The sequence below is a fragment of the Centruroides vittatus genome, unplaced genomic scaffold (assembly GCF_030686945.1).
Source record: "Centruroides vittatus isolate TY-2023 unplaced genomic scaffold, ASM3068694v2 contig_1051, whole genome shotgun sequence".
Classification (NCBI taxonomy): domain Eukaryota; kingdom Metazoa; phylum Arthropoda; class Arachnida; order Scorpiones; family Buthidae; genus Centruroides; species Centruroides vittatus.
In genome coordinates, this window is record NW_027120680.1 from 52817 (window position 1) to 79253 (window position 26437).

The window sequence follows — 26437 nt, forward strand, 5'->3', positions numbered from 1 at the left end:
TGCGTTGCTACGAAGGATATAATAGTGTGATCATAAGAATATACGATATAAGGGAGTGACTATAAACGTTGGAAACATAGGCAAATATAAATAATAAATGGTTTATTGATATTACACTGTGATACATGATACGTTCAGAGTGTTGCATCTCATTAGCAATGCGGATACGTTCAATGCAGCTGCGCCAAATTACAATGAACGGGGTGCATTTATATAAATGGAGATTCTATGTTTTCAGAGTTTATGGATATCGTGTATGCTATCTTGATTTACTTGTAAATTGTATTCCATGATGCACCTATAATCAAAGCATGAGCTACGTGGCAAGCAGCTAAGTAAGCACGGCGATTTTGAGAAAACTGAGGAATTAAAAGTAACCAAAGATTCCAATGGTTATGTTATTGGAATCCTTGTGTACTTTTCCTACATTAGTTTCAATAAATCAACGACATTGTCTTGTTTATTTAGATGTTTGCTACTTAGAAACACTTAAAGATTCGCACAAACCCTTAGACCACTAATCCCTTTGAATTGCATTAAATTAGAGGATTGTTTCAAGAAATTGTAAGTAGTCATCGACATAAATTTCGGTATAATTTAGTTAGATTAATTAAAGTGCAGATATTTTAAAGATAATTAAGGTAAATGAGATTAATTTTATAACGAAAATTTACATGTATTGCAAACGATAAGATGATTTCCATTTAAAAAATTTAAAATTTTAATACGTGTATTACATTGTGTCCTTCACTTCTAAGAGGTGACTTAGTATTTTATTTATGGTATTAGTGAATTATTATATAACACAAATGACTGTGTAATTCAAGAAAGCGAATTTAAATTTCTACAATTATTAATTAGTAATTTAAGCATTGCAAATAAAATTGTTAATTACATTAACTTAGAATAATTAAACTTTATTTGTTGTAATCGGAATCGGTTAAAAGGAGATAAAGGATCCTCACCATACATTTTCTGAGATCGTAGGCCCGTAATGAGGACCCACAGAGGTCTGAACGGACATTGAAAACTATTGATTAGTCAAATGTTACTTTTGATTGATTTTTTTTAACGTTAACCATCCGAAAACGTAATAAATTTATTGTTTTAAACTTGATTTTATTAATTAGACGGTGAGATATAACTTTTTCAAATCGATTTCTAAAGGAGAGGTTGGCCTAGAGTCAAAATTTGTCAGGATGCTATAAATCATATAGACAGATCTCGTTACCCCCTTTTATATAATTGTTAGTGGCGAAGCTAATTGTTACGAAATGGTTAATGTGAAGTGTGAACGATGTGGATGGTCGGTTTAAACATTCTTGTGAGACTTGATAAAACTTAAAACTTGATAAAAGGCAAAAATATATATATTTATGTACAGTACTTCATATTTTTAACAACAAGCTTTAAATTGTTTTTATTGAAAGTACTTATATTTTACGGTGTTACAGTGTTGTATAGTACTTTTACAGCCACATCAAATAATGCACCAGGTTTATTTTTCAAGGGCAAACAAAAAAAAATAGTCAATTCAATTGATGATTTGCCATGAATGGAAACCAGAATGGAATTCGTATGGTTTGTTAAACAGTAGGGTCAGAGCCATAGCTAGGGGGGACTATGAGGCTAAGCCCCAACTTGATCAGTGCCCATGTTTAGTTATATAGCATATGGTTTCGCTTTCATCACGTAAACTTAGGCTTTTACACTAGGACCTTAATTAACAGGCCTAGTGCTGGCGGTAAAAAATACAGTAGGCCTATTAGTCATTTTTTTCAGTTTGTCTCTGTAGCCCCCCAATCATTTATTTCTGGCTACGGGACTGAATAGAGCAGACACGAACATTTGCTTTTCCAAATAGTGTATTTCGAAACACTCTGTTTCCTATATTAAATTTAGAATTGAATCTCAAGGTACAGTCAAATTTTTTGTTGCAAAATTAAAGCAAGGCTAATTTTGCAAAATAATTTATTTCACTGTTTTATAGCAATACAACAAAATATAAGCCCGAGTACTTTCAAACTTTTCGGTTCATTACAAGGAAAATTTTAGAATATTGATTTTATGAAAACTTGTTCGAATATTGTCTTGTTAACTTCTCTTCTAACATTCCCTAATGACGAATCGAAAGGCAAAAGTGGAATTACTCGGGGTTTCGTATACATTTTATCCTTTAATGCCATCCGAGAATGCAGTGAAATACAGTAATTTGAAGATTTGAAGGTTGTTTTGAATTTTTAAAAAGGTTTTATGTGATAAAATCCTAGATAAAGTAAAAAATCTGAAATACGTGATTCCGCGTGAAAATTTACAATAAATAAAACAATTATTAAAAATTTGGATGTAGATTTTTATAACGTCCAATACTGAGATGAGTGTTCGATTAAGCAAATACTAATAACTAGAATAAGTAACGGGAAAAACTAAAATTAGTTTCCCTTCCTATGAGTTAAATTTAATTAAGGAAAACTTGAGTCAAGCGGAGACTAACTTATTACTAAATAGAAACTGAAATATCGATGTCCAAAACTAAATAATGATGAAACTAATAATAATAATAAACAGAAGACTGTAATTAGGCCAATCACACAAACGTTGTATCACTTCATTAGAAACGTTGCATTCATTCGAACATATCTATATGCAAAACGTGAGACTATCGAGGATTAGTTTCACGTTTCACACGCACTCTATCTAATACTCAGAATATTAAAACCGCGATAAGCCAGTTTACCAGGTCTGTTCAATACGATCAATTAAAATTTTCAATTGATAAAGTGAACATTTGGGAAGAGTAAACTTGGCTTCAAAAGCCTCTTAGGCGCTTCGCCACTGTTCATCAATATCAAATATACCGTATGTATTAAACTACTGCAAAATAATTTCGATTTATGTTCTTCTATCATTCTCGCAGTGGAATAAAACTTCTTTGGCAGCGAAGTAAACCAAAAAGTTATAAACCTTTGACAAAAGGGGGGTCTACATAGTTTTCCTTTTGTTCCTATTGATTTACAACTTATCTTCTTGGTAGTAAATTATTATAAAACAGACAAGTTGAAGAATAAGAATTCTCAACTTTTAATGGATTCGAAAATCTCAATTTCGAGTCGAGGATCTATTGTGAGATCGTCAATGAAATCAATTCTGAATTCTTATATCTTTAAATGACAAGGAATCTTGGCTTCGAATTTACCGATTTGCAATTCGACATTTATTTTGTTTGAAAAGTTTAAACAGGTTGGAAGCATTCCAGACATTTTTTTATATGGAATAAATGAATTTGTTATAATATCTAACTTACCGATAATATATTTAAATACAAGAAATACAAAATCGTGGAAAATTTCTCAAAAAGAAAATTTTATATAAAATTTAAATTGATGCAGGATTTTCTTAGGAGCTTGATGTATAAACATAAATGCACAGTGCATTCAATAACAGAAAATTCAGAATGTTCACTTAATAAAGTTTCTTTTTGAAGTAAAGCCGAACCAGTTATTGAAAATTGAACATCAAGCGAGATATCTGATACAAGTCGTTATCGCTACACTAAGAATTCAAATATAGTCTATATTTTTGTCAATACTTTTAAAGGGTGAGGATCTACCTGTATGCCAATATTACAATTGGGTTTTAAGCATAAAACATATCCTTATTGAATGCAGCGTGTTTAATAGTGGACGTCTACATTTCGAAGAGACTGAAGATTTGTCTGATATATTAGACCAAAGACCAGACCTAGTTTCTATTCTTGGCTTTTTGAAAGCCATAAATATTCTCATTCTATGCTAATTTTCTTGTGTTATATGTGCACATTACTATCGCGCAGTATTTTATAATTTCAGATGTTTTACTATTTTGTTTGCATTTATACATGTTTATAATCTATATTTGACCATTTTTTGCATTCATTTGCCTACTTACTTATCGTGCGTATGACTTTTCTTGCTTATTTTAGCTTTTGACAATATTACCCTTATAGTCTCTGCGCCAAGAAGATAATACCAACCAATCTATAGATTCCAATATACACCATTTTACATAAAGTGTGGAAATTTCTTATTTATCTCTGGATAATTCACTAATGAAAGCGATGCAATAATATCAATCCACTGTATTGTGTGTAATACAAACTAAAGTTTCAATATAACAAATTATAACAATTTAATAATGTATTAAAAACACGTGTTGCTGCCCCTCCTGATATTCTTTTTCCCTCGTTGCTATCGACACTAGTGAATGGTCGTTGCCACTGTATAGTCTATGATAATGGGATCCTGAACTAATGGAAGTAAATAGATCTATTGTTATGTACTGCAAGGAAGCCGAATCTTTACGCTAATGTAAAAACTTTTTGGAACGGACTGTACAGAATTATTTTTTTCTAATTTAGCGTTATACTTAATGAAAAATATTAATGACTATTTCATTAGTAGTTTTGTTAAGTAGATAGATGATAAAAGTAGTTATTCTTGGTAAAAGTAATACTCTAGGAATAAAAAAATCAAAGGCAATCGATTTCATTGATTAACTGTTAGACTTACTTTGGTATACTAATGATAAATCCAATTTGATTTAGGTCACTCTGTTATTATGATTTTTTCTTACTTTACTACTCTTCTAATACTGTACTAATGCAAAGAATAAAAATGGATAATTAGAATATATTCAACATATTTTCTATTTTTCAGGATACTTTATTTAGATAAATAGGAAAGTCCAAAAAGTACAATCCTTCAGAAAATTCAATTATTTCTTTTTCTCCCTTTTTATGAGTAAACTGCAGTTTATTAAAGTTATCTAAATACTAATTAAAAGTCTTTAAGATAATAGTGAATTAAAATTTATAAATATGTATTAAAAATTGTTTAAATTACTTTAAGTTGTTGATTATATAAGTTAAGGTATCATCTTCCTTACTTAATGGCATCTGTTCTTACAGATGCCATTAAGTAAGGTTTTGGGAAGAAGAGAGAGAAATCTGGGTGAATGAAAATCGAATTTGAATGGTGATGATGGAAATTTGATGCCCTTCTCTAATGAATGACAATGTGTTAAATATTAGCTTTTAAGTTATATTTAATCTCTGGAAGTTGAAATTTTCTGCGGCTACCCAGATATTTGGAAATTGTATAAACATTTATTTATTAGGAAGTACACTTAGAAAGAAATAAGATAAATAAATTTTATTTATCCTGATAATGGACAAGCAATAATCATGAATTTAAGAAAATATGAAGATTCGCTATTAATCCTTTAAAAATTGATTGATCCATTAATCATTGTTGACATAAAATAAGCTTAAATAAAGATTATTCTTTAGTTTTAGAAAAACTATGAATATTATTCTAAAAAGTATAAAATAAATGAAATTTTATTTAAAAATGTAGAGATTACACTTACATTATAACTGGTATTCAAGAATGACAAAAAAAAATAAAAATTTGGTGACACAAATTCTTTTAAACCCACACAATATCAATAAATTTCTCAATATAAATAAATAAATAAATATTTATATTCAGAAAATGAATTCTCATTTAAAGTTAAATAATCTTAAAATGAGCAATAAAATTATGCTGAAACATAATATTTAAATATGCTAATTTTGTTAAATAATTAACTTAATAATTAAGTTAAAGTAAATATTTTAAAATAATTTAAAAATGCTTTTACTAAATCATTTTAAGAAAATTATTTAAATAATAATTTAAATTGAGATTATATTTGAAAAAAATGCCTAATGTAAATTATTTTTAACAATAAAAAATGATTGTAATTAGAGAAAACTTTAATTATTTTTTTTATTAAATAAAAACATTAAAATATCTATATAAAAAATTATTTATACATAATTTAAAGGGTGATTATTGTAAAGTCCGTGTAATTTTAAACTTTAATAATTTTGTAGGTACGCCGCTTTTATATGCTGCAGAAATACGCTGTATAAAAGCTTAATTCTGAAAGTTTTACTGCACATGGCAGCTGTTATGGACTTTGATTCTGTGTCATAATGTATAGTTAACCTTTGCTGTTTTCAATCAGTTAAAAGATCTGAAAATAAAATAAAATTAATTAACAAAATTCAGCAACATTAATGTGTAAAATCTTAAGAATTTGAGTGCTTATACCTCATTTATAATGTATTTCTATCATGCATCCGTTTGAAATTATTATTGGAGTTTTAAATTACAAAGACTTTATAATCACTCTCTATTTGCCATGCAAACTATATTATCTCATGGTCAATATTTGTTTTCATTTATTTATTTATTTTTTACACAAAATGTTAAAATTCAAATATAATTAAATCTTGTTTTATTTTTACTTAAGTTAATCTATCTAACAACAAAATTATTATTCATTTTGAGGAAGTCTTAGATACGTTCATTTTATACACTTATGTCTGACGACACGAATTCTACATTAGCTTATTGACTGTTAAATAATAGTTTTATTGCAATAGTATACCGTATGTTGGTTCCCATCTAATTTGCCATATGTTAATGTAGAGCATTTAATTCATTTAATTTTTCTTTTCTATATTTATTTCACTGGAGTTAGACTTTCCCTTTTGCAAATTATATATTTTTAATCAAATTATTTTTAAATTTATACAAATAAAAAAAAAAGATATATAAAATTAAATTTTACTTCATTAATTTGCAATATTTTAAGTTTTAAATAGATTTAATCATCAAATATTTTTTTATTATGAAATTATTAATATTAGCAGTACTGTTAAAGGTGCATTGATTAATTCAGCCAATTAACTGCAGTAGTTAGTTCATCCTTATGAAAAGTACTGTGTAAATACAATACTATATGTATTATAATAGTGTTAAATTGTAGAAATTTTGAATTATATTTAAGAAAATCTTTTAATTTTAATGCATCAGTTTGTTTGTTATTTGCGAGTAACTCATTCATGTATGTAAGAAATATTAAATTAGATCATTTTAACAATATTTAGGTTAAATATCAATAAAATATTGCATTTAAATTATTATTGTTGCAAAACACGTGGCATTAGTATTGATTTGTGTGCAAAGTCTTATGTCGATGCGGTTTCAAATATTGGTGTTTTTGATAAATATATTTCAAATTATTTAATAAAATTTGATTTAAATATAATTTTGAAGTAGGTATAAAGTGTCATTATATGAATTGTTTTTTAATATTTTCAAAATTATGCTTTACATTTTTATCAGAATTTAAATGTGTAATTGTTGTATTCTTTTTAACAACACATTATGTATTTTCATTAATTTTCATTTATTTACTACATTAGAACTGTACTGTGCTTTGTAATTCTTTGAATTCTCTATTTGTAACAAATATCTAATGACTGACAATCTTTTTATTTTATTAATTTTTTAGATACAAAAAGTCCAAAATGCATTGTATAATATGAATATTGTACAACAGTTTGTGAAACAAATAGATTACGTGATAAGTATTGATCATTAAACATTTTCTTTAGAGAATTCGAGGAATCAGTTATTTTTACTCTTTCTATACACTGAGGCACTAAGAGGATTTTTTTCACACTTATCATGGTCCAACAATGGGATGACTGGGGTGTTAGCCGCAAGGTCCAACTTATCTAAGCTAATTCCCCATGAAAATGTCTTATCTAATCCAAATTTGTTCCTGGATCACTCGGAGCAAGGTGATGACACCTTTATCACTTCAGCCATCTGGTCATTTAAACATCCCCATTAAGAAAATTTATATAAATGTGAATTTTGTTTAAAAATTAAACAAACTTTACTGGTGTTTACATCTTTATTTAGAAAAAGCAGTGTTTGAGTGAATATGTGAATTCTTTTGTATTTCAAACAGATCTATTAGAGATTAGATTGTATAATTGTAAAAGTTAAAGATGAAATAAAATGGAAGGGTATAAAATGAAAATGAAAAAATATATAAATAAAATATTTTTATAATATTAATTTAGTCTTATGTAGTGAATGAAATTATAGATTCTTTCAGGTTGTAACTACTATTTTCATGTCATATACGTCTAGTTACATTATAATATAGATATTGTCTGACAAAATATGCACTTTTGCTATTCATAAACAAGCTTTGATATTCTATTTAGATGTAAAATTGATATATGTTTTATGATTAGGTATACATTAATATAATAATAAAATATCAGTTAAGACATTATATTTGTACTGCATAATTATTATTTACAGTGAATATACTTGTCATAAACTTGAAACACTATATTTTACAATGGTAAATTTGTATAGAATTTATTTTAAACTGTTTATAATTTAATAGCATTTTTACATAAATGTATTATTAATGTAAAAACAATGAATTTTTTATAAGCTTTATTGGTATTTACTGGAATTTGTCATTGTTTGTACACTGAAGAAATCAATAACCAGATTGCCAAGGTTAACTAGCATTGTTATCAACTACTTTCAACAAAAATTACCAGTAGTTAATATTTTCAACTACATAACTGGGTATCTTCAAATTAACTTATTAATAAAAAAAATATATAAAACAATCATAATTATGCCCACTCTGGTGACCAAATGTTTCTAGCTCATCAGATCATGAATTGATTTTTGTTTCAGGCACGTGGATAGTTGTGATTGTTTTAATGGGATTATTTGTTTGGGAATGATCCGAAACAACATAAATTACTGTATTTTAATTATAGTGGAATAAAATTATAAAATTATAATGGTAGCAAAGATTATATAATAGTTAGAAAAGAAATAATTTGATGTTATGTGATTTTTATCATATAAATGTCTTTTAGTGTAGAATTGTTGTTTTAATATAATTATTTTTAACTTTACATTTGTTTTAAATTATTATATAAAGAATAGAATACTGAATTTAAAACAAAACATTTCGACAGTAACTGTTTTTAGTTGGTTTGAATGTGCTATTGTATATGATTTAATTGTTGTAAATCTATAAGTCTATCTTTGTATATTTTCTGTTGAAAAATAAAATGATAGCTTTAGGTTTTAAATTAAAACTTTTCAAAAGAAATTTTTTGCAATTCTTTAAAAAGAAAATTATTTATTTATGTTTTCGTACTTGTTACAGGGAAATTTTTTTACAGTCATCGTTTCGACATAAATCCTCGTATGTGTTTTTTTTGGTAGTAATGGCAGATTTTATATATGTATATTTTTTAAATTAATTACTGAAAAGCAGCAATTCTCCAGAGTCCAACTTTTTATTTAATGGAAAACATTTTATCAGAGATAGACACACAAAAATCTAACAGATAGATAATAGAAAAAAAGGAAATTTTTTTATTAATTAAATTTTTTAAAATGTTAAATTTTAAAGAATTATCCAATATTGAATTATCTTATTCTTGTCATTATATAATTTCAATTTGTTTATTAAAGTTTTGCAAAAATTGAAAAAGAATTTTCTATTTCTATTGAATAACTCAATTTAATATCTAATACATTTTTAAAATGTTTTAAATATTAGTTTCATATCCTGCTTGAATATCCTATGTTGAAATAAGAATATTTTTTATTCCTTACATTTCTAAAATATAATGTAATTAATATTGGTATATGATTTTTTGTATCCAGGAAATTAAATATACACTTATAGTAAAAAGTGTTTTTGTATATAACAGACATGGGCGAATGCGGCTCTTCTCGAGTTACGTGCGGCTCCTGCCGAAAGTGTTAATTTCTGTTTTTTATTATTATTTTTATAATTTTGTGAAAATACGTTTATTAAAAAAATTCAATATTTGTTACTATTCGCCCATACTATTCGCCACGACGGTACAGAACTGCGGCTCCCACGCATTTTGCAAAACCTACATTTCGGCTCTCGCCGAACTCTTGCTTGCCCACCCCTGGTATATAAAATAATCCAAAAATTAGTACAAAGAGCATATTATGTTATTCAACTATTTAATTATAGTTTTAAACAAATGTAAAACAAGGTCGAGTGAATTTGGGCCATCCTATCTAAGCAAAACAAAAATTTTTTTTTAAAATAGAAATAAACTTTCGCTCCGAAAAATGTCCATCTTTAATATATATGAGTTCTCTGAACTCTCAATAGTTACACATATATTTTATAAACAGCTTTGTAACATTCTTTACTGTAAAGTAATTAAATGTGTTGAGTTATTAATTTAATAAATCAAAATAAAATCAAGAAGGGTCTAGAGATCAAACTATCTTTCAACATAATATATTTCTTAATGATTGACATTTAATCAATTTGATCAGTAAAGAATAAACATGTCAAAAAATAACTTGTAGATAATTTTAGTTTTATATTTAAGTATTTATTGATTTTTTTTAAAAAAATATTATTTTAAAATAATTATAAATTTACAAAAAGTGTAAAAATATTTATATTTGAATTTATTCAACTTTATTCAATTATTTAATGAAATAAAACTTTTTCTTTTTAGGATATCAAATCATTTGAAAGCAGAGAATCAGATTTAAATTTGAGAGGTAATAATATTATTTTGAATTTCTATTCATTCTTTAAATAATTTAAATTGTTTCCTTCTGATATGAACATAAAATAATTTTTTATAGTAAAAATACTTGCAATTCTTATAGGGGAACATCTAGATTCCTGGCAATGCGAAACTCTAGAAGAAATATTTAAAAGAATTCAATTCAACAAAGTGGATTTCGAAGCATGTCAATTAGATGACGAAGTAATTACTTATATGAAATAATTAAAATGGTTAAGTTACTCTAATATCTTATTGAAATTTTTAGAATTTTATAAGTATAACGAAATTTTTTTTTTAATTTTTAATAATTTACTTGAATTTATTTTCAATTTATGAGAATCTATAACAGAATTTAAATTCAAAGTATTGAAAATTAATCAATAAATACAAATAAGTTAAACATTAGAAACGGGAAATCGAAATAATTATCGAGCGGTAAGAAAGAACACTCGACGTAGAAGATGGCCCGAAACTCGGCTAAACGAGATATATTTCAAGAATGGTTAAAAGCTGGTTTGGAACACGAAACTGTTCCAAATTTGTTATACTTGAGCCGTCGTAATTTTATTTATAGATTTGTTCCTTATTAATTCGATCGGTTTATGTTAAATAGTTTACAATATAAATAACGTAGATACGTAAATCTAAGATAAATTACAAGATAAACTGAAAATCTCTAGTGAATACGAACAAAGATTTCTATTTTCCTGGTTTTGAATCGTTTTACACTATTGGAAAAATTTTCATTAATAATTCATTTAAGAAACTTCAGATATAGATAACAATAAATAGAATGGTTAATTTATAAAATCAATATTATTTAAATTTATATGAATAATTTTCTGAAAAATAAGTTGAACTGCTTGTAATCTTGGACCAAACTTCACTAGACTTGGTTTTTTTGGCACAAAATCTTCCTTCACTACTTTATAATTTAAAAAGATAAAATGTCAATATAAATTTTTTACTAATTAAAAAAAATTTCAATTATATTTTATATATCTTTTTGTTTTAACTCTTGTTTGAGTTTTTTAAAAAAGTAACTTTTAGTACATTATGGACGACACCTATTCTAGAGAATTATAGAATCGATTACTCTGTATATTTTCAATGAGATTGTCAAAAGTTTTCTCTTCTAGTTATTAAAATAATTATACAATGATAATCACTTCAAATTAATACTTAAATCATGTTTATTTGATGTTATATCCTTTCTTTGTGTAGCTATTTTTTCTGTAGTGTGGATTAAGCAATAAAAGTAATTCAAAATGGATTTTTATTTTCTTGCTTAGGTACTTTTCTTAAGAAATTTGCACTAATTAATTCTGGTACAGTAGTGTATGTAGTAAATCAAATTAAGACTGTAACCCCAAATAAAATCATATAAATGATAATATTTATTATTTTTTGCTTTGAACACATTTAATAGATATCAATCATGATTTAATTTACCTAATTAATAACTGATTAAAAATTAGCAACCTGCGTGAGTATGTTTGCTCTCTCATGAATAATAATTCAACAAGCATGAATATCCATTTATGAAGAAGAAGAGAGTGAATTCGTGTCCACTGTCTGACAAACAAGGAAAAGTGACATAATAAACCATATTACTGCATTTATTAAAGCAAAGAAAAAAAAAGCAATTCAAAACTAGCTTCCACTTGTACTTGAGTGATTTAATCTTTATAAAACTGTAGGCTTACTTTTACAAGTCAAAAACTAAGCTGGTAATTTTTTGGTTATGTAACCCTTGGTGCCAAGATGGCGGCTCGTCTCTGATTCCAGCAAGGAAACAGTGGGACGCACGTTCTAACCTAACCTAACCTATTCTAATAATTTGGTTGCTAATAATTATGGTAATTTATTAGAATAGGTTAGGTTAGGTTGTCATCTTGGCACCAAGGGTTACATTAACCTAAAAAGGAAAAGAGAGATAATTTTTAAACTTCAGATTCAGCTAAAATTTTAAACCTTTAGTTATTAGTTAAGTTAAACACAATTTTGCAGTTACAACATTATTTTGGTTTATTTTATTTTTACTTTTAAAGATGAATACTTTGTTCTTTACATCAGAACTTCTTCAAGCTTATAAATTCTAAAACAAATACAACAGAATTGAACAGATACAAATTATACATTACCATAGCAACATACACATACTTTACAATTATTTTTAAAAGACTTTTCTTTGCTTCTGTAATAAATCATCACATTTAAAAAGTATAATATTAACAGAATATACATAAACTTAATACAACTTAATGTGTTTCTTAATTGTAAATATAATAGTATTTTGTTAATTTTATACTGTTTGATTGAAAATTATGAATTATTGAAAATTATTGATTAACAATTATGGTAGCCCAACTAACCTAAGGATCAGATGTCTCAATATTTAGTAATGTTTGTAATAATGGAGAAATGTTATATATTAAAACTTTAATTGAATTATATAATTTTATAGTAATGATTTCCAGTGAAAATAATAAATGGTTCTTGTCTTTTTCAATCAATTCTACTTTCTGCCAGTCTACTTTATAAACTTCCAATAAGACAAACTGTGAGAACATTGTTATAGGTTTCTATTTTTTTATGTCCCTTCCGTATATTAGTCGTCTTAGATGGCTTTAATGGAAAAACTAGTGTTTAAATGATTTGTGTAGGTGGAATTTTGTACATCTTGCTAATTTTAATGTTGTGAATTTTTTGTTTGTTTGAGTGATTCATTGTTTGGATGAAAAAAATAATTATACACAAGAATAGTAGTTTGTTTGGCTCTACATAAGAAAGACTCTGGGAATCAATCCAAAACACAATTATATTTTCACAAAATATGAACTGATACAAAATAGTTAATCAATTACATGACACCTGATTTTGCTTATTTGAAGGGCATATGTGCAATTCAGTCCTCAGTATCCAAATGTTACAATACAATTTTTGATAGCGGGTTCTATTATAGCAATTATGGATATGTACTGTACATATAAGAGTCAACACTGACAATAATACTTTTGTGTGCAATACTTATATTACTCAACTACAAGATACAATCCTAGTGGAAAATAAAAAAGAGACAAAAAGGAAGAATAGAAAAGAAAACAAATTATAAGAATATTGATCAGTAGGGGCTGGTCCACTGTGAAATTGGGAATTTCTCAGCGGGTTATTTGCTCAAAGGCCATTTCTTATTTCAATGTGTGTTAAATTTCACTTGAGAAAATAAATTAATTAACAAAAATACAAGCACTGTTTATTGTATTAAATTAAGAGAGAGTCTTATTTTAATTCATGCTGCTATAAGCCACTCATACAAATAGATTTCCAGCTAATAGCAAACACAGTCTATTAATTAAAATATTAAAATGACTATAAATAAGTATAAATGTCCGCTCTTGCTTTTATGCTGACTTTATTCACACCCATCTTTATGAAAGTTAATTCAATTAATAATTCTAGCTCATTCTCAATACAAATTTTAAAAAAGATATTTTTCACTTGAAAATATTTCTACAATAATTTTAATTATACATTTTGATTAAAAGAAATTAATTCAAATATTCCATTTATATTTATAAATATTTTTAAACCTTACTTAATTGAAAAAAGAACCCAAAAACTCATGGTAATAGTAAGTACATTATAAATTACTTAGGTAATTTATAATGTACTTATTATACATTATAAAAGTAAAAAGTACATTACAAAAGTAAAAATACATTATAAAAGGCTAAGTACATTATAAAAACCTTTGATACATATAATTTCATAATTATTTCAGTAAATCTTTCTGATATATGTTATGCCATAGTAATTAAAATCATACAATATATTTGTATGATTTTAATTACTGTACAAATGTATTATTTACAAATGTATATTATAAACAGAAAAATTGTTTTTGTTAATTTTTTATAAGTTTTATTTGCTTATATTTTATTCTAATTTTTACACTGTTTATTTGTAACTTACTTGAAATTTCATTTATGTTAAAGTATACTAAAATTTTATTCTGTATATTCTTAGAAGAAAATATACAAGTTGAGAACTATTAATTTGTTAAATTCAGCTTAAAATAACAGTAATTTATTTTGAATTTGTTAATAATTAAATTTTTTTTATATATTAAACATTTGAAAAAGTGTATGATGCTTGCATTTTTAGTTTTACCAAAAATGCAATAAAATAGAATCAATAGATGCCAAGATTCAATGCATTTCATAAATATTTATGATTTGCTTTAAAGATTTACGAAAATATATTTTTTATAATAAAAGGTAATAAAGGTGGCATTGTTCTTTGATTTATACATTTACATGAACAATTGAAATATTTTTCTTCTGACTTGTGTGGGGTGGATACTGTTGAATATATATCACAGTGTAAGGTATAATGTGATTTATATATCTCATATCTTATAATCAATATCAATATATATTATGAAAGTAAGTGTACAATGTGCATGCCGCTAAAACTCAAAAACGAGTTCCAGTACAATCGAGGGAGTTATATGATGTGGTAGCCCTCTATCCTCCATCCGTGAAGAAGGTTCCCGTTTTTACCTGAAGGGCATGCTGTTGAAGATATAAGGGTTGGAAGTTTTGCCCTCTAGAAATTTCTAGATCAGTCAAGAACATTTGAGAGTATTCGAGAGCATTCCACAACATTCCAGAATGTTTCGGGATGTTCCCGAACGTTCTAGATCATCCCAGATCATTGTGGAACGTTTCAGAACACTCTCAAATACGCTTGAATGTTCTGGACCCAGCGCAGAGCCCAAACGGTTAGGAGTTGCAAGTTGAAATTTGTTACACAGGGTACGTCACGAGAACGTTTAGAAGAGATTTTTCGAAATTCCCCTGCGCGGAAGAGGGAAAGAATTAAGGCTTATCCTAAAGAACTCAGCTTCTACTGTACTATTTTAGATGCAAGTTTTTTGTTTTTAACTGCGTTTTAGTAGAGTATCATGTGGGGATGAAAGAAGTTTATTTTTTAACAATAGAAGTGTTAAGAGAAAGTGGTGTGCAAGATTTACAGGCGCAGATGCAGTTTTTTGCGGGAAATCGATCGTATTTTTAGACCCATCTAAAAATTCTCTAATTAGTCTGGAAACAGGGGGACCTAATTCGTGCATTCTGTGAAAACAGGTAAGATTGGCTATAATGTAATAATTTTAATCTTCGCTATCATTATTTTTTGCCCGAGCAATGGCAAACTTATCTGCTAGTAAATATATATGGTTGATAGTTTACTATATGTGATTACAATATAGTAATTGTGTGCATTTGTGAAAATATTTATACTGATGATGATAAAATTATTATGGTTTTATAAAATAACAAATCTTATGCTAGTAAAAACACTCCAAAAAACCTTAAAAATTACATTAACCATTTTAATTTCTAACGTTTTCAGCCATATTTTACTGACCTTCTTCAGGATAAACTTACAAAGTGAACTGCAGTTACACTTGAATAGAACAATATTTTTAAGCTTTTTTTGGAGTGTTTTTACTATTCAGCATTGCCTTTTCTGGTAGTTCTTTTTGCTTGAAAATCTAATTGTATTGTGGAATCAAACTTTTTAAGGCTTCTTTAAACTGGAAGAAAACTATAATATGCTTTTATTCATAATACATTCATTGGCAAAAGTTATGCACCAAGAAGGAGCTATTAGAATTGAATGAATATCATTAGTGGAAGTGTAATAACAGTGGTAATAGTTTTGGAACTGGAAGGATGCTGTTAATAAATATCACACCTTAAAATTAGTCCCTAAAAAGAATTTTAATTAAACAAAAATGTTTTTGACTTAAGTTTGTGGCTGTACGCCATCTTATGTTTGTATAATTTTAATTTTAATTATATTCTACTTCTTTGAACCTTATTCTTCCTTCCAATCTCCTTTGTTTTCAAACTTTCAAGAATTCTGACTCAGCCCTTCCCCACCAGGAGGTAGGATGTAAAACAATAGGCTACGATAAGGCTGGAGGGAATAATCTGAATTCAGGTGGACATTCTTTGGCTGGATGTACAAGAGGAGACAGACGTATAACATCAAGGCTCGTGAGTGAGAATCGTCAAGCACTATGGAGGAGGGTCTGAGAGAACGGATCGAGAATTGAATCCGAGAGATAGACCTGGAAGTGAACCCTTGGAAAAGGCCAATTCACGAGAAAAGGGAACCTACAAGACTTAGAAGTCGAAACGAGGAACTACAGAGAATTATTTGTCGAGAAATTGGGTACCACACTGTCCTATAACTCTTCTTACTTCTTCTTTCAATCTGTCCTCCTTACATTTAGATTTAAGTTAGATTAAGGATCGCACGCAACCGTTAGATAAGTACTATTGTTGGGTTGGTAGTTGTGACGGGATCCAACTACCCGGATCACTGTTATGTTGTAAACACAGAAAGTAATTGGAATTGTAAAAAGATCGAGAATCCACAAAGAACTTGTAAATATTTATTTTTATCTCAAAATTAAACTTGTTTTAATTAGTTACCACGTGTACGTGTTTTCCTTTTGCATTGCACATCTTACAAGTTTATAGGCCTTCATCAGTTGTGCAATTGAATAAACATTTTGAAAGAATGAAGCATTTGAAAAAGAATATGTATAAATCAATAGAGCAAATATAAAATTTAAATACAATGAAAAATTAATAACAAATATAGAAATAATAATAATTATTAATAAACAAAAACTAAGTAATTAAAAAGAACAATAAAGGCATATCCTAAATAGACTAATAGGGATAAATGAAAGAGTTATGGCCCTTTAGATTTCATAGAGAGACTTCCATGTGGTAGAAAGTGAGTCTGCATCATGATAATTGGTGCAGTTGGAATTTCTGCTTTCTTTATAAATCTACAAAATCTCCAAGTGATTCAGAGAATGAAGGTCTTTAGCTAGCCTGATGATTCTAGTGTTCTCCCAGTTAATATGTATGTCATGCTGTATAGCATAAGCTGCTGATGTTGTGTTGGCTAAGTTCCTGTCAATGATATACTGATGTTCCTTAATTCTTTATGGCAGGTTTCATTTGATAGCCCTTACATACATAAGCTTTGTGTTAAAGTGTCATCAATTAAAATAGAATAAACTCTAGAAGAATGGTTATGATCATAGAAGGCCTTGTCATTACATAACAGTTTGAAAACCATGGGATTATGTTTGTATACTGTACTAGTAGATGAGCCCAACGTTGCTTGGACAAAAAATAACAGCAGCAAAAATTAAGATTATTAGATTATTTTGTACTTCTAACCCTTCTACTATAGTATAGTATTTGATTTATATGTACAAAAGTTATCTTACATAAGAGTTTATCAGACCAAGTGCCTAATCTAAAAATTTTTTAAATCGTGTTTAGTAGAGGAATAAAGAATTTTTAAAATGTGTTAGATTAGTCATTTGGTGTGATAAACCCTTACATAAGATAATCTTTATAGTTATTTAGCCAAACTTACCTGTTTTCATCAGGTGCAAGAATTAGATTCTCCCCTTCCAAGGCTAATTAGAGATGGGTCTAAAAATATGTTTGATTTTCTGCAAAAATGCAAAAAGCTGCATCTAAAATAGTACAGTAGAAGCCAAATTCTTCAGGGTAATCCTTAACCCTCTCCCTCTCCCCCACGGGGGGAATTTTCAAAAATCCCTTCTTAGTGTGCATTCTCATGGTGCACCCTAACTGTGTACCAAATTTCAGCTCCTAATCATTTGGGCTCTGTGCTTATTATTATCATTATTATTATTATCAACCCATCTTGATTATATTATAAGATTTATGTTGTTGCATTTGGTTCCCCTCTATGTGTTTTCCTTAATTCAGGCAGATAGTTCAATGTAAATTTCCTCCTACTGTCAAATGCAAGTTGTAGGTTCTTGGGTGACTTGAGAAAGATGTATAACAATTAAATAACTTCACAAAACCTTCAAAAATACCAGCACAAAAATATATTTAAAATAAATATGTTGAGACAAACGTTTTTGATCCAATTAGGATCTGCTTTGGGTAAGTCATTAATGTTCGAAAGAATTAGAATGCAGGACATTCGAATTTTTAAATATTTTAAAATTTTTTTCACCTGAAGAAGAACCAGAGGTTCGAAAACGTTAGTGAAGAAAGAAAGATAGAGAAGAAATATTAGCACTGTTCAGTTCGGGATAGAAGTAAGTCTAATTTTACAGTGTGTCTAGAAGTTCTTTATATTTTAAAATTATTGGAACTATAAACCCTTATAACCAGTATAAAGCAAAAATCACACTTAAGTATTAACATTAAAATTAAATTAACACAAAAATTAACGAATACATTTTAAAATCATAAGCGAATTAATAGATTTCCTATTTTTTAATGTTGCCAGGATTGTCGAAAAAGGATTGCCAGGCATGCAAGATATTTGCCTTCTCCTTAAAATTGATGTATTCCCCCTTTAGTTTGACTTTAAAAATTTCCAGAGCCTTAAAATTTTGATTTGATCCGTGCGAAGAGAGCATCTAATGAGACTGGCTTGCTGTAGTTTAGCTTCTATATCTGTCTCAGAAGCATATATTGCTAGGACAGAGGTCTGTTTTTTTGTGTTGTATATCATATCTATGCTCCGCCAGCCATTTTTAAGGGATCTCTTTGTTGAACTCAATGTACACTAGATCCCTATGAAATCTGTCATCCCTAACAGGTATACTATAAACACCCAGTGCATTGTAGGTGTTAATGGAGTCCTTGTCATTTCTTAATAACTTATATACTGACAGGTTATGCATGTATGTTATTGAACAATCTCTACGAGTAGCAATATCTTGGTATAAAGCCTTTAATCCTCGGTCGTATTTATATTAAATATATTGTGCCAGTGTTTTTGAAGGTTTCGTGGAGTTATTTAATTGTTTATAACCGGTTTTGTGAAGATTCAGAAAGGTGTATAACAATTGCAGTGCATGCAAATTTCTGCTAATTACCTGCTAATAGTACAGGAAAAGGTTCTGTAGCAAGGCTCTCACCTATCTCTGGATAGTGGACAAAGATGCCATTACAGCTGTTCATGCTTATTTTATCTCTCCGGCCAGAACTGTTAAGAGGGGCAAGCTGGAGATTTTTTCCTGGGCTTGGAGAAAATTTAAAGATGTTACAGTTGTTCTTACCCCTATAAAGTAATATTATACATACTAAGAAAAAAAAAAAAATTGAGACTGCTTTTTATTAATAAAGAAACATTGCACACATTTCATTTGTTCAAAAAAACATGGCTAGAGGAGCCTGCTCTACCCAGGCCCAAATACAAGCATTGCTTCAAAACATTAATTAAATTTAATGTTCTGAAGAGGACCTTTCAGGAAAGCCAAAAACATTCATAACTTCAAATAAATTGTTGTTGGACTAATAAAGGGTTGAATTTGTAAGTGATTGTGACAATTTTGTAGTTTTTTCTTAAATGTTTTCATGTATGAGTAAATTTTTAAATAATTATATTAATAAATAAACAATAGATTAATTAAAAAAAACTATTATGAGATAAGCACTTCTCATACTTATCTCAATTGATTTACTGGAATAGTAAATATAAAATTACCTTGTATTTAATATGGTATAAAAAATAATGCTTTTGACAAAAAAAAAAAAAAATGTACTATTTCCAGAAGTAAGTATTGTTACTAATATCGAACAACAGATTTAATAATACTAATATTGAAGTGTTACTAAAAATTCTTTAGATATTTATTATACTAAAATGTATTGAAAATCATCCATTAAATTTACTGAAATGGATAAAAGATAACTGACAGTTTTACTATTTGAATCAATATTTCTTTTGGTGGGAAGTCTGCCTTGGCAGTTTGTGTTAGATGCTAACAAATATACTTTGTCATCGATTCATGTTGGCATTCTAATGCTTTCTTCTTTTTTCAACTATTATAACAATTCAAATTTTTATTTTTAGTTGGTGTTATATATAATTGATTATAATAAATTTTAGTAATAAAAAAACAAACACGAGAGAGAAATTTACTGTCATAGATAAATTCTTAGTATATTAAATTTATTTTATTTTTTAATTTTCTAATATGTAATAATAACTAAGAATGGTTAATGTTACCCTTGGTGCCAAGATGGTGGCTCGTCTCTGATTCCAGCAAGGAAACAGTGGGACGCACATTCTAACCTAACTTAACCTATTCTAATAAATTACCATAATTATTAGCAACCAAATTATTAGAATAGGTTAGGTTAGGTTAGAACGTGTCTCCAACTGTTTCCTTGCTGGAATCAGAGACGAGCCACCATCTTGGCACCAAGGGTAACATTAACCCTAAGGATATATTATTGTTTTTTTCAATTTGAAATAATAGTTTTATATATTTAAAGAATAAAGCAATTATTGCATTATTAATGGATGATTTAATTAAATAGAAAAGCATTTTTAAATAAAAGATAACATGTAAGAATAATCTAATATTAATCTGTAATTCTTGCTTATCTTTAGGGATTTATATCATGTCCTACGAAGAAGAGTTCTTGGTCTATCATTCTCCTATAGCACGGAGACACTTTGATCTAAACGAATGAGTAAACATATGCACGTCACAGTTTGGACAGAATTTTCACTTTGAATTTCGAATAGCCATATTTCAAATTAATCGAATTCCTTAATATTTACATCTCTATATCCCCGGCTGGGACAAAAGTACAGTGACAAACTAACAGGATTTTGAGTAATTACATTTAATATACAAATAAATGTTTTCAATTACCTTTAGTTACTACAATCAGATAATAAACTGATCACTGAAGGCTATTAAAATGTTCACTCACATAATAAATATATTGCTGGTAGATATAAATTGATTAGTCTTGTGTATTTTAATTAATAACTTTTAGATTCATTAGGATTTCAAAATAATTCTTTCTTTTTGAAAAACTTGTGATACTTTACAAGTGAGTAAAGAAACTTAAGCATAAAGAGAAACTGTCTTTCTTTAAATATTATAAATAACTTTTTTTTAAATTCTAATAATAATATATATTTGAAATTAATTTAATTGAAGTAAATTGAAACTTGATTCAATGAATAAAATAATTTAATTAGGATTGTCACTCAAATTAAATGAATTATGAATTAGCTAAGTATAGATGTCAAGTGTCTTTGAATTAGATTTGTAATAAATTATTCTGTTCAATGCCTAACTATCATTCTTAAAGTTAGCTATTTATAACTTTAGGAAATGACTGATATTTATGTTCAAAAATTTATCAGTAATAATTATTAACAAAACATCGCAGACTATATTTAGATAAAAACGTAAAGATATATAAGGTAATAACCTTAATATTAATTATTGCATTCATTACTTTTAAATTAGTCACTTATTAGAATGATAGTTAGATTAGTGATTCTCAAATGTACATCCACCAAAAAATTTTCACACAACCACCATGAAAATTCTGCATAATTTTCCAATCCAGGAAACTGATTTGCTAACTTTTTACTCACTAAGTTTCATAGAAATGTCTATATTTTTGGTTTTTGACTTATGTTAATCTCGAATAATAAAATCTTAAACACAAAGAAACGGGTGCATCTAGGTTTTTCGAGATGTAGCGCTTCGCCGCTATTAACTATATGTATATATTTATGTATTTTTTTTTTTGTTCGATTGTTCTATTTTATATGTTTGTTTTTTCGTTTATGTCGCGTCGCGTATATGTTGTTGTATCGGGTTTTAGATGTAACGCACAGCCATTTTGTTGTGTACCGTACCGTCTGTTGTCGTCATTGCTGTGCCGTGGTTTTTGATTGGCTATTTGGAGGATCACGTGGGAGGAAAAGAAAAAGCTCCCGGATGGTGGGAGATATAAACGGGTGACTTCCACGTGTCGTGGCATTTTTTTTTTCTTTTTCGTGGATCGGGGATCTGGAGCGGTGAACGTACGAGAGAAAGGGTTCGAAGCAGAGCAGCCGATCAGGAAGAGAAAAAAACAAGAACCAGTGAGAAGAATCTCATTTCGTAACAACGTGTCCCACGAAATACGGCGACGGTATCTACCATCTTGTAAATGTTTGTATAGTTTTTTAAGGTTTAATCGCGTATTAGTTTTAGTCTCGCGATTAATTACTGTTGTAATCATAGTGTTATTGTCATCCTTATTTTTGTTAAGAACACTGTTTGCCTGTTTAAATCAGGCGATCAATCCCCCTTTTTTTGTGTGTGTAATTAATAAACCTTTGTTTGTTTATCTATACGCTTCTACCGACTATTCATTTCCACTTCCTTTCATACCCGCAAACCACGTGCTTGCGGAGTCTACAGAGGCCTAGGGCTTATTGAAGGCCAAGGGGCCCCATTTTCTGTTAGATTAAGAATCTTTACACTGAAACAAATAATACTATAAATTATCATTATTATTATATTATTAATATTAACTATTTTTTACTATACGATAAGTGCTCATTGTTAATGAAAAAGTATTAAAAATTTATGATAATAATTCAATTTTTGGGAGCCCAGGCCTATCAGTCTCCATGTAGATCTGCCCCTGCAAAGAAATGTGGATGCTACAGCAAGAGATCCAGATTATATTTTTACAGAGTGTGGCAATAAATCATTTTTTGTAGCTTCACATGCACCCAAAGAAAAATGTTTTTGAGAATTTCCAGTTCTCAGAAAATATTTTATTTAATTTTATTTTGTTGAAATATTCCAATATTCCGTTTAGTCAATTATTTGCAGATTGACTAAACGTAGAATGTATATTAAGATTCTCAGAATGTTAGAATCGAAAATAAATTGTAGCATTTGATATTAGGTTTTCTTAATATAAATATAACAATTTCATGATTATAATAATGATTGCTATATTATTTAATTTTAAAAATAATTCCATCTTAATTTTATTATTAATATATTGTTTCTTATAATAAATTTATAAATATTATTATATAAGAATAGATAAATGATATAGTAATAAAAATATATTTGATATTTTGTAAGAAAAATATATGTATGTATTTTAAATGGTTTATCATTTATCAAAATTTATTGAATATATTATGTTTAAAATGGTCAATATATTCAAATATTCTCATTTAAGAATTTACTATTTAGCCTATGTATAAATAGAAGCAACCAATCTTAACCTTGAAAAATCATTAATTATTCACTTTAACGTTTTTGAATTAAAATTATTCCAAAACATTAAAGCGAATAACTAATGATGTCTTAAAGATGCCTTTATATGAACTTACGACCTCAGAGAAAATTAACATTCTATCTAATTTGTATTGTCAAATGCTACGACAAATAGAAAATAAATGAAGAAACTAATGTCTTTAGTCAACAAAATATATTTTATTAATAAAAATGTTTTTAAATCAAGAATTGATCATCATTATCATATAATATCAGTATGTGATGAAATGTTAATTTAAATTTGAAATTACAGAATAGATACAGTACTTTACTTTCAAAGTTTGGATGAATCTCTTTCAATTTTCAAGTTTCCCACAAGACAGAGTTTATTCTTATATTGTTGGACACTCAATTAAAAAAATACATTACTCATGCCAGCAAATTTTAATTCTAATGCAAACAGTCTTCAGGCTCTGTGTACTTGATGATATGCATTTTAAGTATATATAACTAGCCTATATTTTCCCTCAAGTAAAAAATGTGCTATGGATATCTAGATGGAAAAGTTTGTTCTTTTCAGGCTTTGATTCTTTGTTACTTTTATGAAAAAGAGCAAATGGAATTCAAATGGAGGATAGATGCTATTTTTACATCGTTTTATGACGGGTGGGAAACCTTTTTGAGTCCATATGCCATATAGTAAGTGTATTTAACTTTAAAAATGTTTATGCGTGCCAAAGTTTTAGACTTCGAATAACAATATTTAAATAAATTAAATAAATATGTCGTATTTAGAAAAAATATAAAAAGAACTGATTGAGAAGAGGATGATTGAAACAGATGGATGATAAATCAAAATCATGGTACGTTACATGCCACAGGTTCGCCATCAGTTTTATGAGACGGTCGAGCATAATGGATTTTTAAAGTACTTTAAACCTTTTTTGTGCAGTATTAAATAATTTAGAGTTTTAAGGATCTTCTTCATCTAGACATGCTGAATATATTTTTATGAAGTTTGGTTGAAAATTAAGTTACTTAAAAAAAATAAGTAATTTGCAATTACTGATATATCTTTTCAGATTATAGACTGAAGAGCAGTGTATTTATACACTTGAAATGCATTTCATCAAGTGTACACAATAATGTAATAATAAACTCCTTTGGGCAACTTAAGAATTGGAAGATTTTTATCAAATAAAAATTACTAGTGAAAATAATATCTTGAGCAAATATTTTAGAATTAATCTGTAATAAATAAATACTTTTATATATTCTATACGGGGGTGAGTCAAAAGTTCTCGCACCTGTTTATTCTAAAAGTACTAAAGACATATTAATGTTGTTAACGTAGCCATAGAGGACATAGAGGAAGTCATGTGTGGAGAATCAGATGGGACCTTTCTTGACGACCTTGAAAATGATTTTCATAGTCACTTGTGTTGTAACATTAATGAGCAGAGGTAATGTAAAAGTTCTAATGACAAAGTTAAAGAGCATTTAGTTAGTCTAAAAATGTTTCCAAATATTATATATACATTTAAATTAGCATAATTTGCATAAATAGATGTGCTATCATTGCATAACAGCTGATTTATCTACGAAAGATCTAACCAGAGTTAATATGAATTGCATGCCAAAAATTATCCAGTTGTCACTTGTTTATAAAAATGGAGTTTATAAGAAGTAAATGCACAGCTATGACTGTTTTTGTTTTTGTGCTGCTGAACAGAATGTGTCAGTTGCTGCTAGATTGTATATGAAGAAATATACCCAAACCACTGCATCCTTCAAGACAGGGATTTTCTTTTAATAATTACAAGCATTATTGAAATTGGTGTTCTGTAGAAGCGTAACAGATCAGGTCATCCACATACTATAACAAATGACAACACAAGTACAGATGTTACAGATATTAAATTCCATTACCAGTGCATGCACTGTTACAGAAGAACTGAACATCAGTCAAAGCACTATTGTCAGAATTTTTCACACAAACCATTTTCACACCTGTCAGGTCTGTTCTTATCAGGAACTTTTGGAATATGACTTTTAACATTCAAATTGGTTGCAGTGTAAGGTGGATAAAAATGATTTTTTGGTTTGCGTTATGTAGACATATGACTCTCAATTTATGCATAGAGATTGTTAATATACACAATGCATATTGTTGTAAATAAGCCAATTTTTAGGGGGGGATCAATTAATCCTGCATCAGGATGAACTAAGGGATGTTTGTATGTGGTTTGTGGTGGAAGAGACAAATGATGACGAGGGTCTTACAAAGTTAAAAGTCGTTTATTTTGTCGAATTTATGCTTACATCAATATTAGATAGTTCCCAAATCTCAGTGTTCCTTTGAAGTGGTGAGAGTTTCAGTCTATCAGTCGTAGTCCCAGGGCAGATGGGAAGGGTTTGTTGGACGGGTGTGGATGATCGGTGAAGATGCGGTGGCGTCCTATGTGATTGATGGCAACACAACACAACTTAATGAGCATGACTTTGGGCTTAATTCAGAGGAAGACATTCCTTTGACCTTGAATTACCGATTTTTTTAGTTTTTCTCCTCCTATCCATATTTCTGATTGGCCCCACGGCTCATTCTGCACTTCCAGATTGGTTTCTCCTTTGTTTCCAGGTGAAAACCGAGTCCTGATAGGGTCACGAGAAAGGTCCAATTCGAGGCATCTATTCGACACTTTTTTGTCAACTACACCTGGAGATTGTTGATAGAACCATAAATCTTGCACTCATAATTTAGTCCATTGTTTGTGTCTGTCATTTTGGAACTTTAACAGTCATATGCG

At 28.1% G+C, this 26437-nt stretch overlaps 2 protein-coding genes across 2 annotated transcripts in view; one reads left to right on the forward strand and one right to left on the reverse strand.

The window, feature by feature from the left end:
- Positions 1 to 26437, forward strand: part of LOC136971389 (protein phosphatase 1 regulatory subunit 37-like) — a 116119-nt gene that overhangs the window by 37869 nt on the left and 51813 nt on the right. Inside the window, exons 3-4 of the mRNA XM_067265836.1 lie at positions 10439 to 10484; positions 10596 to 10696. Of these exons, the coding sequence (XP_067121937.1) occupies positions 10439 to 10484; positions 10596 to 10696 (147 nt within the window). The remainder of the gene's footprint in view (positions 1 to 10438; positions 10485 to 10595; positions 10697 to 26437) is intronic.
- The window catches only part of LOC136971397 (putative methyltransferase DDB_G0268948), a 298490-nt gene that overhangs the window by 29836 nt on the left and 242217 nt on the right, over positions 1 to 26437 (reverse strand). The window lies entirely within an intron of this gene.